The following is a 15,121-nucleotide window of genomic DNA, read 5'->3' as shown; positions in this document are numbered from 1 at the left end:
CAAGAAAAGAACAACAACAGCCAGAAGTTTTCATCTTCGAAAATTAGGTTTGTTGTACAAGCTAACAATACGTCTATGTATTACGCTTTATCTATGCAAGTTGACGTTAACGTGTTAGAAGTTGTCATTGCAAATTTGCAACGCCGTTACAACAGTAATATTTCATACGTGCACTATTTGTACATGATTAACATTACATTGATTGTATTGTCCTTGAGTGAAGAGCCTAGAGTTCATGCTGTAATCATACGAAGTACATAATTGCGTATTCCACAGGCATTTTATGGAATTTCATTCTCATTGCCGTTAGTTGAGAGCTCAACTGAATTCTCATTGCCGCTAGTTGAGAGCTCAAATGGTGTCCATTTCCGGAGTCGAGTAATCAGGAAAAGCGAACTAGATTGCAAGACGAGGCCGCAGATTAAACCGATCCAAAGGCCCTAAACCACAGATTTAGATATGTAGGCGAATCATTAATCTTAATCCAAATTGGCTAATGTTTGTGATTTAACATACAATATACGAAGTAGTATTTTGTAGGTATTTGTTGAAATCGTCTTATTGAATAGTTAATTGATATTCAAGTTATTGATAGTTAAAAATATTACAGTACTGGTTAAAGTTTTGTATTGAGCTGTTGCGAAGGAAAAATGTAAAAATAAATGGAGTAATTACCTTGACATGCATCCGAAATTTGAAGGCAACTAAGTATGCAATGGGCATACCAATGAGGTAGAATGTCCCCAAGTTTATGTACATGACTAAATGCTGCCAACCACATCCCCTGCATACCCCTGTTTGTGCACAAAAACAGCATAGAATATGGATGAATTAAATGAAGGAGATAAATCAAAGAGGAAGAAAATGTGTAATGAATATAAAGACCAACCTGATAGTATGCCTTGAATCGAGTCCAAAAAAATTGAAGTACAAAGCAGAGGAGTCAAGGAGGCAAATGCTTTGATTATACTAGCATTGCCACTAAAGAAGCCTGCCCAAATATTATGTCCCAAGCCTAGAACAAGCACCATAAAAGCGGCTAGGAGAATCGACAACTTCAGTGTCACACCCATTGCATGCTTCGCCTGATTTGCTTTCCCTCCTCCAAGCTCGTTAGAAACTCTCGTACTGTCATGGTAATTGTTAAGAATTATAATTTTTTTAAAAAATTATTATTAGTCCAATTTTGTGAAAAATTTATATTTTTTGCTTTCATACCTTGCTGCAGCACTCAGCCCGTAAGTAACCATGTAAGCTATTGTTTCCGTATTGACACTGTTTAGATGAGATGAGCACAATTATCTTCTCAACTATCATACTATAATGATTCATTCATATATATCATAAGAAAGAAAAGACAGAGAGAATAGAATCAATTTGTACGTACCAAATTGCGACGAGTGATGTAGTTGTTTCAGAATTTGGCATGAGGCCAGCCAACAACACCAAGATTTCAAATGCCAAATACTCCAAACTGAGAACTAAAATTAGTGTCCAAAATATATAAAAACATCTAGAAATCTAATTGTGACTATTAGAGCAAGCAATAATGTACTCACCAAACCATAGCAGCCGAAGGTAATGCCAATTTCAAGTAGACGAAGACATGGTCAAATGATTCCTTCGATAACCCTCTCCAAGTATGCTCGAATTTTTTAGCAAAGCTAACGTATATGACCAAAGTTATAAGCGATAACCAAAACGTCAAGGAGGTTGCCAATGCTGCTCCCTTATATCCAAGGGTTGTGAAATGAACCAAGATATAGTTAAGGCCACAATGTAAGAGTAACGGAACGAGTGAGAATGCAACCAAGGGTAAAACCACAGATTGTGCTTGGAGGAACCTCAAGATGTTTTGTAAAAGACCAAATGCGAATATGCCTGGTATTAGAAATCTCATGTAAACTGCTGCTTCTTTAGAAATGTTCAAATTTTGATGGAGTAGTATATTCAATATAGGTTCGGTGAACCACCATATTGTAGATATGATTATGGAGAAAATTATCGAGATCATAAATGATGCTTGAAGATAAATCCCTAGCATATTGTACAATTTTGCACCAAATACTTGCCCACATAATGTCTCTAGGGCACCACTTAAGCCAATCTACAATAATGGCAAAGTTAACATTTTTAAATATGGATCAAATTAATTAAAATTAACTCTTAATCAAATAAATAAATCTATTATACAGTACTAAATCATTAAATAACACATACATATATATACTTTTATTTGAACTTAGCTTTTCCCAAGATATACGATCACAAAAGGTTTTACTAATGGAAGATTATAATTAGTCTTCCAGAGGACCTCTCATTAAAGACTTGACTATAGCTTCTAACAACGTTAATTTTTAACAATATTATTATATTCTCATCATTTCATTCCCCGTAAAAACTGAACTTAATTTCCAACAAACCCCAACACACAAATTAAACTCCCTTAATTATCTCTATTCTAAACAATTCCTAAAGAACTATTCCGTAAAAATCTTCTTGCTTAATTCTACCTAACTGGCAAGTTTGAAAGAACCTTATTTTTTGTATTGGCATTATTTATTTAATTTTTTGTTTTAACATTGGCAATTTTTTTATTTTTATTTTTTGTATTATTATTAGTATGTTTAAGAAATATATAAAAAAAAAAAAAAAAAAAAAAAAAAAAAGAATTGACCCATCTCAAAGAGGAGCTATTAATAAATTTATTGTAAAGAAATCCGAATTCATTATATATTTATATTCTATAATAAGTAATGAACTTTTTACCAATTTAAATTGGTCCATAAAAAATTTTAGGGCCTAATTTTTATCAAAGACGGCCCTGCTGCCGAACCAACCAGCCTCCTTTACCCTTGCCGCGACCACTCTCCTAAACCCTCAGAGTGAAACCATCGAAATAAACACATTCAATTCTAAACGTCAAAAGAGAGAAGAGAATTCTAACCATGAAAGAAAATCCGGTGACAGTAGCCCAAGAATTGGCGAGGGTAGAGCTAGCCAGTTGTAGCTGACCGAGATGACCAACAAACATAACCGAAACCATTGGAATCAGATTGTAAAACACATTAGTGAGTATCATTGGCAGTGCAAATGATAATTGTTCCTTGGCTTCCTTCACATCCACCACTTTATTTAACATTGTTCTTAAATTTTCTCTCATCTTTCACCCGTTAGTTTCGGCACTACTACTGATACCGAATCGGAATTACCTGAATTATTATTGACTCTAATGGGCAGTGCAAATTATATACACGGAGCAGCAGCGTGGCCGTGTGGGGGCTAAAATTGCAATGTATTTATAGGCTATTAGGAAAAGATAATATAATATCTTAGTAATATCTTATTAATTGGCAAAGATAAATAATTGCTATATTGTTAGTATTATCTTAGGTAAGTATGATAAACTTCCTAAGTTAGATAGACTTTAGTCCTTGTGGCTCAAGGCAATTCTTGTATAAATATCTTATGATGGTGGAGGAATAAATCAAGCTTTGTTTGCTAATTATCTTAACATAGGCGCTGTTCAACTTTTCAAATAGGGGACTTCTACGTTAAATTGAATACCTTATTTGGAAAAAATATATTTGGAAAGACAAAAAATCTGATTTTGGGTGTGGAGCGAGGATTTATCAAATATACATATCATATATTTTGTACGAAGTATATGTCGTTGTATATTATAAACTTTTAGTTCCCGTCAAAAAAAAAAAAAAAAAAAAACTTTTAGTCAGGATTGAATTATAATTTTATTCAAAAAAATTATTAGCTAATAATTCTCAATAATTATCATATAAATTTATTTTTTTATATCATAATATTTTTTGGAGCGAAAGAAGTAGTTCAAAACGTAAAGCGTTAATTTATAATATATAATAATCGGTTAAAAGAATACACTTCACAATCTAATATAATTCTATTACTATGTAGAACTGTCAACTAGGGCTAGGTCATAAGTCATCTCGAATAGGGTCACTTCAGGTTACAGGTCAAGAAATGTTCAACCTTTGTCCAAAATTTTGGGTTATGGCCAACCCAACCGGCTTTGAATTTTTTTATTTAATTTATTTTTTGCTAATTTTTTTTATGTTTTAAATAGAACATTTTCACAAACATTATTATTAGTCAAATACATGTCTACTAGATCGCAAATCGTCACAAAAGCACATCAATTTTTAACTAATTTTATATCAATGATATATTTTAAAGTTTGACATATAGAATAAAAATTTATCTTAAAATTCAATAAACAACTCGGAAATCGCACAGGTACAAATCTAGTAACTAATATATAAAACTAAACTTTTAGGCAGGTCACGAGACAGCGACACTAAAGTTTAGGAAAATTTGTTAAATAAAAACTTTTTTTTTTTTTTTAGCAAAAACTACCTTTTAATTTTTTTTTGTTATTTTTTGCAAAATGAAACCTGAATATAATTTTTTTTTTTTTTTTTTTTTTTTTGTAAGTTAAAACCTATAGCTAGAATCTAGCCGTTGACTCATCAATTTTTCCGACATTGTTTGATAAAATAATTGTTTGATTAATGTTTGGCCTAGTAATTCTCCGCCAAAGAATCTAAATTGGGCCAAACAGGGTTTCAAGGACAGCTAATTTATGTTTATGTAGAAGCCCAAAACAGCTCTTAAAGAGCTTAGAAACAAAAGCTCCAAAGCCAAGCTTCTACTTTCAGTTTCTCGGGAGCTGTTTATACCCATTTAATGAAAGTTTTATTGGACGATAATACCCCCAGAAAAATAAGAATAGACCGTTTGTCCCATTAGAAATCAATACATTGCATCTTTCATAATTTCTCTCTCATGAAAAGACCACATTTTTCTCCCTCTCTCATAGTTCAAGATCAAGTGTTCAACCAATAATCTACATTCGGTAATTTCTGTTGTAATTATGGAAAAAATACTTGAGATGTAGAAATTGACAAATAGTTACTAATTATAAAAAAACAGAAAATATGAAATTTAAGCAACCATACAATTGGAAGGGAAGAAGAGAAGAATCAGAAGATTCAGGTTGTGTGAGTTAAAATGTTTGTTGTGATAATGTGATGAGGATTACATGCAAGAATTAGCTGCAAATAATTATTTTCCCTGGTTCATAGCTCAGTTGTTTTATCTTGGTTGATAGTTTGTCATATTATTAAGATGTAATCCTAACATCTGTAAATTTTATCAGTTGTGGCCTATCAATTCTCACTTGGCTCAAATTTGGAATTATTTTGTAGGAGTGTGCAATCATGCATTTCATTTCCACTGCATCAGCCGATGGCTTAAAACCCGTCAAGTTTGTCCATTAGGTTTGTTTGCATATTCTTTCTGCAATATATTGTTATACTAATAAGCAATAAAACAGAATTTACTTATCTCTTGATGCGTCAACAATATATCAAGAAATCAATTTACCTGTTATGCAATAAAACAATAAATGGAGTGCCAAACTCTTGATTGTTTTGCTGCTAATCTACTGCTTTCTACATGACGGATCCATTGATTTTTGTCGTATAATATCAAGAAATCAATTTAGCTGTTTATGCTTTGGCCAAAATTGCTAGTACTGCTTTCAGAGAAAGCTCTATCTTGTCCAATATTGCACCTTTTTCGTCAAATATTTCCTCCTTTTTTTCATTGTTTAAATATAATTTGTGAAAACTACTATGACAATTATATCAGAATTTGATCAAAACTTCACAGTTGAGCTGTTCCATAGTGTTAGTACATACCAGTTTATTTTATGTATCAAATCATCAATACAATCTTCAAATAGTACAACATCATCAACAACATAATGTTTTAAAATAATTTTACTTTGTCAAATGACTTGTTTAATCAGAATGAGTACAGACTAGTACGGCTGTACGGTGTAGTAGTATTGAGGAAATTCATTGTACGCCAGTGAGACAGTATAAAAATGAATGTGGGTTGTAGCCTTGTGCTTGTCTACTGCAGGGACCAGGAGCCCTGCCGAAAGAAAAGGAATTAGGGATTCAGGGCTGTGAGAAAGACTGGGCCTCGGTGGTGGATTGACGAGTGTTAGTTAACCCAGCACTATAAGTGGTTAAGTTGTCCACCTGTAAATGGTGCAATTATAAGTCTTCCAACAATAACTTCTCCATACCAGGTTAATTCGTATAAAGTGTATCGGAAGCACTTGTTTTTTTTGGTGTTCTACCCGGTTCATTCTTTGGGCTAATCCGGATTAGGGATCAGTTCTAGGTAGTTAGGTTTCATTCCCCTCCCAATTGTTGTTGCAGGGGATCGAACACGGGTTCTCCCTACCAAGTGTCGAAATCCATATTTTTGGTGTTCTTCCTACCAAGTGTCGAAAGCACTTGTAGCAAATAATACGGAGTATTTTATATTCTAGCTTGAAAGAGGAGTAATATATCTGATCTCCAAAACATAAATCTATCAAAATCTTTTTCCATATATCTGGATCTGCTACATAGGAGACTTAATGAACAAGATAATCAAACTACAATAAAAAAAATTCAATTCATAAAGTAAAAGACTTATTTAGAGGCATAAAATCGAAAGGTGGCCTGCAATTGCATCATGCAATTTCCAATTTATACGGTAAAATGAGAGAAAAGCATCTCCTCTTTACAAAAAACAAATAATAAACACACCAAATTCACATTTTACAATGCATAAATGAAGTATGACAACTTTTATTGTTGTTTTTTTCACAAGTTGTGCAACAGAACAATTAACCTCTCTTTCCAATAAACTACCCCTTCATGGAGTACATTCATTCTTTCTTTCTTCTTCTAAATTCATTGGACCATTCAAACATTTTACATTGGTTTGTGAGACACAACGATTATATCTTCTCAAATTTCACACTTCATTAAATTTTTCTTTCCCTAGGTGTTCTTCATTTAATAGTTAGGTCAGGATACATAGTTTTACTCCGTAACACACTCTGTTCTTGAATACTTTCAATAGTTTGACCATGTATATCAGTATATGTGCAATTTTATCAACAAACCTTAGTAATATTGATACAAATTACTTCTTCCGTCGCTAAATTACATTCTTACTTCTCTCTATTATGTAAGGAATAAATACTAGAAGTAGGATTGTAATTTAGGGATAGATGGAGGGAGTATTTAGAAAATATACAATAATGCATTTAATCCATTATTTGATATTTATATATTAATAAGAAAGTTTGGTTAATGTTAGTTGATGAATAAATAGTAAAAATTCATACTATTGCAACTTTGCAAGTATTCATGAACATATAGAGTATTGAGGAAAAATTTTGGTACACCCAGTGTATGAACATAATTTGCTATGCTCTACTCACTAGGAGGTGTTCCAAAATAAATTTCATAATTATTACTCACATCTAGGGATGGCAATGGGTCGAGTCTGGGTCGGGTCCACTGAGACCCAGACCCGGAATTTTAGAGGTGGACCCAGATCCGATCCAAATCCACTGGGTCTAAAAAAATCAGACCCAAACCCAGATCCATCGGGTCTAGCGGGTCTCGGGTCTAAAACGGGTCCAACTATGATTTTATTGATTTTTTATAATATTTATCTATATTGTAAATTTATTAATATACTACTACGTCAAAATAATAAAAAACGCATTTAACAAAAAAAAACTTGTTCATATTCTTGACACACAAATAATTTCTTAATTAAAAAGTTAAGACAATGCAAGAAAAAAAAAAAATCTTACTCCACAAAAACTTAATTTCTTGGTTGCTTGTTGTTTTATTGCTCACTTTCACTAAAGTCTATCTTCTCAACCTCTAATTACATAGTATATTAAGTGATTTTTTTTTAATTATATTATAACTGATATATATTTAGTATTTATAAAAAAATTAATAAATTAAAAATAAAAATGGGTCCATGGGTCAGATCTAGGTCGGGTTTGGGTCTACAATTTTTGGACCCGGACCCAGACCCAACCCATTAAGCTTAGACCCTAATCCGACCCAGACCCATCGGGTCTAAAATTTAAGGACCCAGACCCTAAAATATGGATTGGGTCCAACCGGGTCTGGGTCGGGTCCAGGACCCATTGCCATCCCTACTCACATCCAATTCAACTAAACAAATTTTTGCATATTTTAGTGCATATTTTAGGAAATTAAATTTTGTGGACATTGGAGATTCCTAAGAAGTAAGAAATTATTGTTTCTATGTGTAAATAACATAACCAAATAATTACTAAAAGTAGAAATATTAAACATTAAATTGTTGATTGACATGAAATATTGACTTAAGCTGCAGAGTGCTTCTTCTCGAAACGAAAAAAAAAAGCTACGGAGTACTAAATATATTATGACCGATCATTATAACATACTTCGTATCACTCTTTTCTACGGGAGTCATATTTATTACTCGTACATGATAGAGAGATTCCAAAGGAAATTTCATCCATCTTCTAATCAATCACCTCAAACTATGTCTATTCATCAAGTTTTCTTGATATGAGGGCTAGGATTAGTCTGAGATTAGAAATGACGATTTAGGTTGCTTCATTTTCTTTCATTATGAAATACCTTAAACTTGACAACTTTAATTTAAGAAGCAAGTTAATATTGTGGTGGATAATGCCAAACATTGAAAAACATTGTCGCTCAATAAGAGATTCAAACGTGTTTTTTGAGAAGCAAATATGTATTTGGCGCATCATAAATTTAGCGACCTTGTAGTCTCTTCTAAGATTAACTCTCAAAAAAGATTCTAACTTCTCACTATACATGTTTGACACTTTTATTTTTAGACACCACGCATTAAATGTTTCAATTCTATTTTACGTACACACCTAATCATTTTCTAAGGTAGTTCAATGAAACTACAAACACACTCTTGGTTATCTACACGTATGATTAAAAGACTTAAATAACTTCATTAAGAGTAAGAAGAAAGAATCAAATGCATCATTAAAGAAGTGGCAAAAATTAAACAATCAACATCATCTTCCATCCACATATACACATTAATAAATGTATAACACTATATATAACATGATTTGGTGACACCATAATTCACGGTCATAAAAATAAAAAATGACAAAAATTGGTGGGATCTTGGCTTACAATTTAGTAACTCAAATTCATGTGCAGATTTTTTTTTTTAACAAATTCATGTGCAAATAATCTATCTGTATAAATGAGCACTAGCTAGAAAATTCAGGCATTGAATTAAATTGAAAGATTTGACATAAAATGAATCTCCAAGATTTTATATAATTGGGGATTTAGAAGTGTGGATGCTAGTTGTAAATCCACTAAAATTAGTAGCCCGTATTTTGTGCTGAATTAAGCACACATGATTATTATTAGTCATAACGCGTACCGCAACTCTTATGTCGTGTACTTGCAAATTGGCAATTGACATCGTACGTATCATTGATTTATTGTTAAATGTTAATTAATCATTGTGTTAGTCAAATCAAGTTTTAATTGTGTCACCGTGGAATGTTGATTGTTTTTATCACGGGTTATAGAAACAAAATAGTTAGCCTTGATCTTGAACTAACTTTCGAATGAATTTGAATGATCACTTATTCACTTTAATAGGGTGAAGTTATTGAATAATGTGTAGTCATTTTCATTTTTTAACGTTTGAATGTTGAAAATTGATTGTGAATCGAAGGTATTCAAAGTGTGAAACAGATTTTCAGATTGGATCTCTTAAGTGAAACAATTTTTAACGTTGGCAATCAAATTTGATTTTCTTTATTTTTCATAATATAAGGAAGAATTTATTTAAAAAATACTTCGTACTATATTTATAAATTGAGCATCAGTAGGGTTATTGTTTTTGAACTAAAGTTTTCGAAGGTTATCTATATTGGAACAAGTTTAACTTAGTTAAGTTCAATTAATATGTTAAAAAAAATTCAATTAAAAATTAATAAAAAAGGCTATTAAAGTTTAATCTAAAACTATTTACTATGAGCTGCTAGGGTTTCGAGGGTGGGGGAAGGCGTGATCGATGGTTTTACGGGAAGAGGGATGACTTTTTAGGGTTTTCAGTGTTGTGGAGTAGTCTTTCGACTGGGACGAGGGGAGCTTTACGGGCAACGGCGAGCAACGGCAAGGGGAAGGAGAGGTGCGGCTAAGGGTTGGGGAAGAGCGACAGTGTAGTGGTCGGGTTTTTCCGTAGTGTGGCTAGGTATGATGGTAGTGGTGGCTAAGGAAAGGGAATGTAAAAGGCTAAGCTAGGATTAGTGGAAAATCAATGCAGAATAGATTTGGGTAAATTCAAAAATAATAGTGGGTAAAAGGAATAAGAAAAAGTGACAAAAAAAACACAATAAAGAGAATGAGGCTTGTTCATTCTCTTTTCCCTTGATTATTAACTCCAACCAAATGGCCCCTTAATTTACTTTATTTTCTTTTGTTGTTGTACTTTGGCTTCGGGCTCTCTCCTTGAGATAGGGGAACCTATAGCCCCTTTTTCTTTTTTTGGTTGTACTTTGACTTCGAATTCTCTTTTTAAAATAGGGTGATTTTTAGCCATTTTTAGTCTTTTTATGTAACTGGAAACCATTAACACCGTGTACCTTTCTTTTCTAAAAGAAAATACTTCGGAAAAACTAACGTAACATATAACTAATACTCCCTCCGTCCCTTAATACAATGCCTCTTTCTCTTTATTATATAAAGAATAATTGCTTAAAAGAGACATTGTATTAAGGGATGGAGGGAGTACAAAGTTAGAATTTTGTGAGTACGACTAGGACACTAGTAATTTGTACTTCGTATTATCTATAGCGAAAATTAAGGAAGTCATTGTTAAAAAAGAAAGGGAAAAAGTAGCATATATGTGGGGTTGCAGTGTCCTTTAATCCACCCATAACGCCCTCGAGAGAGAAGGCTTTGATAGTCAAAAGGAGAAAATAATTGGCATACATACCAATCAATGACCAGCTTCTTTGAGTCGGTGTGTATGACAACAACAAAAATGTATTCATTCTTAATCATATAGCCGTTACACTTTGATAGAGACGGGAGTTCCATGCGTTTAGTGCACAATTCTATGTCAATCCTAACCTCCCAATTTGTCTTGTTGTAAATGCTAACCTTATAATCTCGCCTTCCTTTCTTGAGAGTGTTATTAGAACTTATTTAAACTCAATAAATCTATTTGAACTTAATTGATTTTTTTTTTTAATATTTTTTTTACTTTTAAAAGGACATTAGGATTTTTTCAATTAAATACTACCTTCATTTTATGTTTCTTTCATCATACTTGCCAACACATAACTTTATTAAATCTCCAATTAGTAACATTATAAATTATAAAAAGTATATTTAGATAATTTTCTAACTAAATTTCACTTGACTGTGTATTAAGCTAGGGCCTGTTCACTTTAGCTTAATTTCAGTTCAGTTCAGTTCAACCCCAATATGTTCAGTTCAGTTTAGTTCAGCTCCTAATTTCCTTCTCTAATAAAATATTCATTTTAGCTCAGTTCAGTTCAGTATAGCTCCAATCAGTTCAATTCAGCTCTAATCAGTTCAGTTCAGCTCAGTTCAGTAAATGTGAACAGGCTTCCAGTCAAAGTTTAATTTGTGAATAGTGGAAAAACCAAAGTGTGTCAACTAAAAAAATCCGACAAAATGTTAATTTGAGTACTCACTATTGAATATTATTTGAGTTTATTAACTTTTAACCAAACTTATTTTCCTAAAATTCGTATAGTAAAGTGAATTTGGATTATACAGTATCTAAACCTTTAAATTTTTCATTTTTGGTTAGCAAGTGAAAAGAATATATGGAAGAAGAGGTAATTAAAAATCTTGTACGAATGACAATTATCAAGACAAAACTATAACTACATACGAGTTACGAGTATTAAACTAATTATGTACTTTCTAATAGGTTGACACTTGTCTATTGTGGAAATTTTGATCATTGTCGTACAATCATAAATGATTTAGTAGCATAATCAGAGTCTAGTGTGATAATGAAGCAATTTACCCATTTTAATTTCTCTACGTATTCTATTCATTTTTAATTTTGTGTGCTTGTGGGTGGGTCAGTGCGTGTTCCATTATAAGTACTGTATTTCATTTGGTCGATTGATCAAGATTTATAGTGTGGGTGGAAAAAGTTTAAGGAATATCATGTGTATTCTTGAATTGATGCGCATTTTTCATACGTATTAAATTAAGTTCAAGTGAGATGAACTCATTAGATTAAAAAATTAATTTATTGATCGTAGATGAGTTAATAATAACATACTTAGTACAAATTAGCTAGCAACGTGTATGTATCATTTGAAACATCAATGTTTGAATAATTTGATTAATTAGGGGCAAACATGAATCAATGCTAGTCGAGTATTAACATGTTCAATATATATAAACTTCCTAGATTTGTTTCGTTTTATATGACACGTTTCCTTAAAATTAAAAAGCAACAAAATACAATTTAGGGCCTGTTCATTTCAACTTAATTTCAGTTCAGTTCAGCTCCAATCAGTTCAACTCCAATCAATTCAGTTCAGTTCAGTTCAGCTTCTAATTTCCCTCTCTTATAAAATATTCATTTCAGCTCAGCTCAGTTCAGTTCAGCTCTAATCATTTCAGTTCAGTTTAGTTTAGTTCAGCTCAGTTCAGTTTAGTTTAGTTTAGTTCAGTTCAGTAAATGTGAACAGACCCTTACTATGAAGTTATCTCAAAGGATATTATTCATTTTGATATAATTGTTAAAAAGATTTGGAGTGGTGTATATATTTCTAATACTATTGATATAAAAACAAGGGTACATCCTATATAAAAGAAAATTATTTCATTCTGATGACTAAAGAGTCGGTTTTTTTTTTTTTTTTTTTTTTTTTAATACATGTAGAGATTAGGAATGTCTTCTCGCAAAACCATATCCTAATCTATCAAAAAGTAAAAAATAAGAAAACTTGCTATCCAAAAAAGGGTCAATATCTTGATGGGTTGGGGTAGAGTAACCAAGGGAAGTAACATAGTCTGCAGCCTGATTGCCTTCACGAAAAACATGATGTAACTGGAAGGCGTTAAAGGACTAAAGAGTCTAATTATGAGAGGATAGATGTTGATCCTTATATTTTGATTTTTTTTGTTTTTTTTTTTTTTGTTACTTTAATAAGATGCATGTATACTTTATGAGGGGTTGTGTCAATAATTGTAGTACGCGTTAAGTTAATTGGTGTCATTAAGTGTAATATTGCCTTTTTCGTTGAGTATAAAGATCTGAACTTTGTACAATTTCTTATGATGTAAATAGATGCATATAGAATTTTATTTTCCCTAAAAATGATATAAGGCTCACTTAGGACCTGTTCTCATACGATTATTTTCTATTCAGTTCAGTTATAATAAGTTCAGTTCAGTTCAGCTCCTAATTTCCTTTTCTCATAAAATATTCATTTCAGTTCAGTTCAGCTCTAATAAGTTCAGTTCAATTCAGTTTAGCTCATTTCAGTCAATAAGAACAGGCTCCTAGCTTTCCCTATCTACATGGAATAGGGCTTACTTAGTTTGTAAAGTTGCATTGTAAATATTCAAAACATTTGCGTATAATAACAAAGACAATCTTCACTCATACACTCTTGTATTCCATCACCAAAACATATTAATTGATTGGCTCTACTTTATTCCACTAAGTTTGCTGCCATTCCTTTTTCATTTTAGTTGGAACTTATTAAAATAGTTTTATTGATTTTTCCTCCGAAGCATTAGATTAATTTTTAAACACTTGCTTCTCTCTTCTTCCACAACTTATCCCTCAACATCTAATATCATTATTGTAAATTGCATTTCTAAACCATAAAATTAAAAGTGATGAATATATATTAACTTAGAGCACATGGAAAAACAAAATAATAATTGGGAGAATGGGAATGAAATAAGGAATAATAAGTAGATAAGAATTTTCTAAGTTATGAATATTTGAAATGTGAAAGGTAACAATGTGAATCATAACACAGACACAAAACTTGCCCTTCAATGTTAACCCTATTCTAGAATACTCATGTTTGTTTAACGACTTTTTGGCATTCCAGTATTGGTTAAAGATATAACATCAATCTTGTTCCTTTTAAGATCGTTAAGTTCCTACCTTTTGCATAATTTGTCATCCACTGCATCTCTAAATGCTTTTATGTGGCTTACTTACAAGAACTTGCTCCAGGAAATTAATTGATACATCGTGTTGAACTTAATTTGCTTTATAATTTGGAACTTGATTCTCAATTGATCTACTACCTCCGTTACATATTAGTTGCAACTTTGGGGATTATTCCAAAGTTGCAACTAATATGTAACGGAGGTAGTACAAGTTTCGCACCATGATGTAATGTATGTAGGTAGATGTTGCCGATTGACATATTACAACATCATGCGTTCCCTTGAACTTAGCGCTAATCACCACTTGCTTAAATATAATCATCAAAACCATATTATCTCAATAGTACTTCCTTCTTTTCAAAATAATTGTCTCAATTCAAGTTCTATACAATTTACACACATTACTTTGATCAATACTTATACTTTATACAAGATTAATAGATTCATGTTAGTACCTATTAAAATTGTTACAATGTACTCTACTACTTTCACTGTTCTTTTTTACTTGACTTGTTTCTTTAATCACGTTTGCTGATGTAAAACTTTAATGATCAATAACACTAATTCTCCATAAGAAAAAATTATAAAAGTTACTGGTATATATTATAATAGTACTTATTGAGACGAATTCAAAAAGATCCAACATGAATATGTTAAACCCTTACATAGTTACATATCATTCATAAAAGATGGTCAATGGAGGCTTGGTGAATAGTGCAAAAGTCAAAGTGGGTCAAGTAAAAAAAGAACGGAAATAGTACATAATTTTTAAATATCAAATTTTTATCATTTACTCAGTATATCCATTCATAATTTAAGATAACTATAACTTAAAGTTTTACACTGATTAATTATACGTATACAATGAATTTTGAATCAAAATGACACTAAATTTGCCTAATCTGGTTTATTTAATGTCTATATGCTCCGTATTAAGGCGTACTACAATCCGTATTTTGTTTTCGAGTTCATTCAAAAACAAACGGGAAAAAAACGAGAGAGAGATTCACTCGCACTTGAAAATATCA

The 15,121-nt window shown here is 31.7% G+C and overlaps 1 protein-coding gene across 1 annotated transcript; it reads right to left on the bottom strand.

Moving 5' to 3' along the window:
- Positions 1-281: 281 nt before the first annotated feature.
- LOC145610488 (protein DETOXIFICATION 18-like) lies at positions 282-3,205 on the bottom strand. The gene is made up of 7 exons (XM_081665816.1): positions 2,948-3,205; positions 1,560-2,107; positions 1,388-1,474; positions 1,219-1,275; positions 890-1,128; positions 676-794; positions 282-440 (listed from the first exon to the last, which is right to left on the bottom strand). Exons 1-7 carry the CDS (start codon positions 3,161-3,163, stop codon positions 282-284), a joined length of 1,425 nt encoding a protein of 474 aa, XP_081521942.1. The 5' UTR covers positions 3,164-3,205.
- Between the last annotated feature and the right edge of the window lie 11,916 nt (positions 3,206-15,121).

This window comes from Chenopodium album, chromosome 24 (genome assembly GCF_948465745.1).
Source record: "Chenopodium album chromosome 24, dcCheAlbu1.1, whole genome shotgun sequence".
Classification (NCBI taxonomy): domain Eukaryota; kingdom Viridiplantae; phylum Streptophyta; class Magnoliopsida; order Caryophyllales; family Amaranthaceae; genus Chenopodium; species Chenopodium album.
This window is presented reverse-complemented; position numbering and strand designations above follow the sequence as displayed.